The sequence below is a fragment of the Austrofundulus limnaeus genome, unplaced genomic scaffold (genome assembly GCF_001266775.1).
Source record: "Austrofundulus limnaeus strain Quisiro unplaced genomic scaffold, Austrofundulus_limnaeus-1.0 Scaffold737, whole genome shotgun sequence".
Taxonomy (NCBI): Eukaryota; Metazoa; Chordata; class Actinopteri; order Cyprinodontiformes; family Rivulidae; genus Austrofundulus; species Austrofundulus limnaeus.
In genome coordinates, this window is record NW_013953139.1 from 158,748 (window position 1) to 164,002 (window position 5,255).

Consider the following 5,255-nt stretch of genomic DNA (forward strand, 5'->3'; position numbering starts at 1 on the left):
TGTGTGTGTGTGTGTGTGTGTGTGTGTGTGTGTGTGTGTGTGTGTGTGTCTGTTTCAGAAATCCTGTTGTTGACTGAATGAGTTTATAACTCATGAACCATGTTCAGAAGAAGCACTGTTCTACTTTTCTTTCCTCAGTGACAGAGCTGAGGTTTACCTGGGCGATGAGAACACCCTGAGCTTGACCTTTAATGCCAGGAACGAGGGAGAGGGCGGAGCTTATGAGGCTGAGCTCTACGTGGCGCTGCCCCCTGAGGCTGACTACAGTGGGATAGCTCGCAGCAACATGGTGAGGAAGACAGAATGACTCCACATATTTAGCAGGGAATAAAAAGAATCAGAATCAGCTTTATTGTCATTCACACACAGCATCARAGATGCAGTGCAGAACAAAATTGCAGTTTAGAACATCYRTTCGGAGAAAGACACACATAACAAACATGGGGGAAAAGATGTTCAGGTCTTTCGCAATGACRGTTGCGCTACCTTTTGCAGCTTAGGAAACAAAGAAACAATAGGAGAGGTCAGTAAAAAAAGATGCTCTGATCCTATGTTTACACATAAACCCATAATAATACGTACAAAAAAAAACCCCACTCGCTCAGTGCAAGACAGCTAAGGAGGGGAGGGGGCTGGGGGTCAAACACAGGGTATGGGGTGGGATGCAGCGGAGCCGGTGACGTTTCAGGTTAATACTCCGTTCTGGAACCAATCAAAGACCTCCAGAGTCCAAAACAAGTTGTTATCAACCCAAGCACAAACCACCAGGGTCAGTTCTCTGTCTCCATCCATCGCGGCCTTCAGACTGGTCCATCCACGGATGATACGGGGAAGGGAATGGGGAGTCAAGCCTTTGCGTCAYGTGTCATCCAGGGAAGTTTTGATAACTKCCRAGCCAAGGTCAGCAGCTGTAGGGATCCAAAAGATAAAYATAATTGTTTTGGGACAAGCAGCCTTGATTTTCTTGCTGCTTTAAGTCTTTAACTGCATCTCTGTGATGGCGAAAATGCCAATTCTGAATTCATCACCTCCTCGCCTCTCTTTCCATCTGAAACTTCACCCAGGTGTAATCCTACATCTCATGGKCACGCTGCTGAGCTGTGATTCTYGTCAGAATCACATCCAGTTTGCGACTTATATCCCCCAACAAGTGAGTCTGTGCGTTTCCAGTACGCAAGATACTCTTCAAGGATCCTGACAGTTTCTCACAGGCCYGGACTGCTGTCAGGATTGCTCTCATTTTCCGATAAGCCAGAACTCCTCCACAGCTGATCAGCAGGAATCCAGTTATCATAAATCCAAAYATGTACAAATCTTCCACGTCTTCAATGGAAAGTGGGGCCAAACAGATCACATTCCACCCCCAAGAAGCAGTGACCCAACCAGCCGCAACCATTCCACTGGGACAGYTGCGCTCCCTTCGCTCCAATCTCAGTGTGGAAAAAATAGTGTYGATTGCGTTTAGAGACCAGTTGAAAAAATCCATAATTCCTTTTGATTTTGGATGACAGGTAGAAGAAAGGCTTGAAAAAGCTGCAAAGCAGGAAGGAGGGACAGGTTCGGGAGAGAGAGCAAAAAGCGTCCGACTCCTCTGAAGGCCAAGCAGAAAAAAAAACAAAAGAAAGAAATTATTTTCTGACTCAGCATAAACTGATGTTTTTTATTAGGAGTGCAGCAGATTGTTTGAAATTGTTTCCTTCTCTAAGTTCAGTCTTAAAGCTGTTTGGATTTGATGCYTGTGTTTCTTTTGCAGAGCTTGACTCAGCTAACGTGCAGCTATGAAGCCGATAATCAGACCCGCTATGTTCTGTGTGATCTGGGAAACCCCTTAAAGCCCAGTACCAGCGTAAGAACCAGACTGTTTGTCTTTGGATCAGTCRATAAATCTTGTCAGCAGAAGAGATTTATCCACAAACAAGTAAACTGTGACAAAATAAAACATGAGGCTGACATTTATTCACAGAAAAGCCTTTTAATGTTTTTAAACTCTGCCAGTAGTCCTAAAAAAAGTTTATTTTTTATACTAAAATATGTGAATTTTTTTTAAATTTTTTGTATACAGGTATGGGCTGGCCTTCGGTTCACCGTACCAAGACTGGAGGATTCTCAGAGTTCTGTCCAGTTTGAGCTCCAAATCCAGAGGTATGTCAGTGCAGTGCTGTTGGCTGGGATGTGTTTACAGACTAATATCATCACAGGGTTAATGAAAATACACTACATGAAGCTCTCTGACACTGTTATACAGCTGCACCCTGCACCATGACTGCACAGAAACACTGCAGCAACAGCTGCTGGAAACTTGAAAAGGATTCATGYTGGATGGATGCTTTAAGCTTTTATTGCAATAATACACCAGTCATGGTCAAAATAAACTGACTTCTTTATAAACACTGAGTGAGTGTGAAAGAAGGAGAATGGAGCGTTACCCTGAAATGTTGCATCATTTACAGTCCTGGTTCTGTTGACAGCTGTCACTGTAAACATGACCAGATTGATAAATGTGCATGTTTTACCTTTCTGTGTGTTTTGTAGTAAAAATGCTAATAACTCAGAGAGTGAAGTGGTGCTGTATGAGCTGGAGGTGGCTGCCATGGCTGATGTCATCCTGCAGGGGTGAGTGGACTGCATCACTTTTGACCTGACATGATGTTAATCACTCTGACTGTAGCTGATGTAGCTGTGTGAATCCACCTCTAGTGTTTCTCGGCCCAATGAAATCATCTTCCCTCCACCCAACTTTACGGTTCATCAGAGTCTGRCAGAGGAACAAGATGTTGGTCCAGAGCTTCAGCAGGTTTTTGAGGTAGATTTTTTATCTGATGATTAAAAAGACAACATGTTCAGGTTTGAACTGAGCTGTTCCTGTTGGAGTAACTGAAAGTACTCTCTAACAGCTAGTGAATAATGGTCCCAGTTCAGTGAGCCAGTCAACACTACAAGTCAAATGTCCCCTGAGGGCCCACAGCCACAGTCTGCTTTACCCTGTGGAAATGGTGGCTGAGGGTCCGCTCAGCTGCTCGTCCAGAACACGCTTCAATGCACTCAGACTCAGGGTGAGGAGCAGAAACCAGCTGTTGGCTTCAAAACATCTTTGAGCTTTGTTCAGACTGAATACTGGATCTTGTTTGTTAACGGCTATGGCTGTCTGCAGCTGCAGCCTCCAGAAACAAAGGCTCCTGCRTCATTAAAGTCCAGATCTGAGCATCACATGTGGAGGAGGGAGGAACACCAACAGCCTCTGACTGGACAAGGAAACCTGGTGAGACAAACAAATGGTCAAAGGTTGGTTAAAAACTGGAAGAAGAAAATAGAACAGGTCTTCTGGAGACTTTGTAAGATGTTTAATCCTGTTTATCATGTTTTTGTCAGTTTGTAGCATTACTAACATATCTCACACAAATTCACTGCATGTACGTACAGACCCTTTAATTAGAAAAATTCAATTCAGTTTATTTATATAGCGTCAAGTCACAACAACTGTTGTCTCAGGGCACTGTACACAAAAACAAAAACAAAAAACAATCAATCTAAAGAAGCCAGCAGATTGCGCCAAATCTTTGCTTCATCACAGTCTCCATCCTGAGCAAAGGGTGGAGAGGAAAAACTCCCTWTTGACAGGAAGAAACCTCCAGCAGAACCAGGCTCAGGACAGGCGGCCATCGGCCTCCACCGGCTGGGTTTGGGACCGGAAAGAGACACAGACAAACACAGGACTGGTCCAGGTGTATTTTCCTCTGGWAGAGAGACAAAGAAAACTTGTTATTGATAGAAGTAATTATAACAAACATGTAGAGGAGRGAGACTAAAGATAATAGCAGAGTGAGGACATGTGGTCAGTTTGTCCTCTGGCAGTCTAAGCTTATAGCAGCAGAACTAATTAACTATAATAACTAAGAAATAAGTCAGGAAACCTAAGCCTAACTATAGGATTTATCAAAAAGGAAAGATGACAGACACATTGTGACAAGTCTAGAGGAGACAACTTCTTATGCAAGCTGTATAAAAATACCTGTGTGTCTCTACCTTAGTGGGACTTCTGACACTGAGAGAAGGAGGCCAGGGTCTCATAGGCGGGCAGAATGAGGTGGATGAGAGGCGCAGGCAGGTCTCCAGATGATCATCTTTGTGGATCTGTTCTTGGACTTGATGATTTTCATGTGAGAGAAAGCTGACTCACACAGGTAGATCCAAAACGTGCTGTCAAGTTCAAAGCACATCTTCTGATGGTRGGATACATTTCCTCTGACAGCAGACTCCAGAACCACACAATCTCACAATCTCACTTTTATTTTTAAAATCTCGGAAAAGCATGTCTGCAGCATCAAACACTTCTTTCATAACTTCGTCATCGCTGAAAGACGTTTTGTGTTGAGCCAGGACGCGGCTGCATTAGCAGCCTTACCTTGGCTTTGGTGTTGGAGCGAGTGAAAATCGATGCTGTGCTGCAAAGCTTGTTTTTCAGCTCCGGAACTTTCTGAGCTYGGTTTAGGAGGGGAAATCCRCCTCGCAGCGTCTGTGCATTGTTTTGAAAGAAATGCAGTTCCACATTATCCTTTTTGGACAARCCGAGGCAGCGCTCGAATTACATATGAGYCCTCTTCCCACTCCAGGTGAAAATAATAAGTTTTCGTTTGCTTGTTAGCTCGTTTTTAGTTCATTTTTTCCACCTCCCTGCTTGCTTTGAACACGTGACCCTAAAGTCTAGCGAGATCATGTTCGGAGTGCTGTGTCACCACACCCAAAACTCGCAAGACTGAGAATGAAACCTGGTCACGTCTACGGGGGGGGGGGTTCAAGGCTGCAATGTTAAACAAACAATGTTGCGTTCTACAATTCTCTGTACTCTACCGGGAACCAGCCGAGGATAGACCGGGCGCCCTTGATCTAGTCCCCCCACCCCAACCAAAAAAAAAAACAACACAGTTCAGCCAAAGTTCACAATAGTGGTGTTAATTGTTGTTCATTCTGTGCAGCTCCAGATTGACCTTCATGGGATCAGATTACACATGGGAGTGAGAGGGGGGAAGGTGGGGGCCAAGCCACAAGTCGACTTAAACACCCATGAGAATTTAGATCCACAGTTCTTCAAGGCCACATAGGGGAGAGCCGAATCTGTAATCAGTTGTTTGGGAACAGAGAAAATGTTTTTGGTCAGGCAGACAATAATACAGCGGGTAAAATAAGTATTGAACACGTCACCATTTTTCTCAGTAAATATATTACTAGAGGTGCTAATGACATGAAATTTTCACCAG

At 44.1% G+C, this 5,255-nt stretch overlaps 1 protein-coding gene across 1 annotated transcript in view; it reads left to right on the plus strand.

Moving 5' to 3' along the window:
* The window catches only part of LOC106532239 (integrin alpha-5), a gene marked incomplete in the record, with an annotated part of 81,050 nt that overhangs the window by 70,361 nt on the left and 5,434 nt on the right, over positions 1–5,255 (plus strand). Inside the window, 7 exon segments of the mRNA XM_014028263.1 lie at positions 139–289; positions 1,754–1,846; positions 2,063–2,142; positions 2,533–2,613; positions 2,698–2,803; positions 2,895–3,053; positions 3,152–3,259. Coding sequence (XP_013883717.1) covers positions 139–289; positions 1,754–1,846; positions 2,063–2,142; positions 2,533–2,613; positions 2,698–2,803; positions 2,895–3,053; positions 3,152–3,259 — 778 coding nt within the window.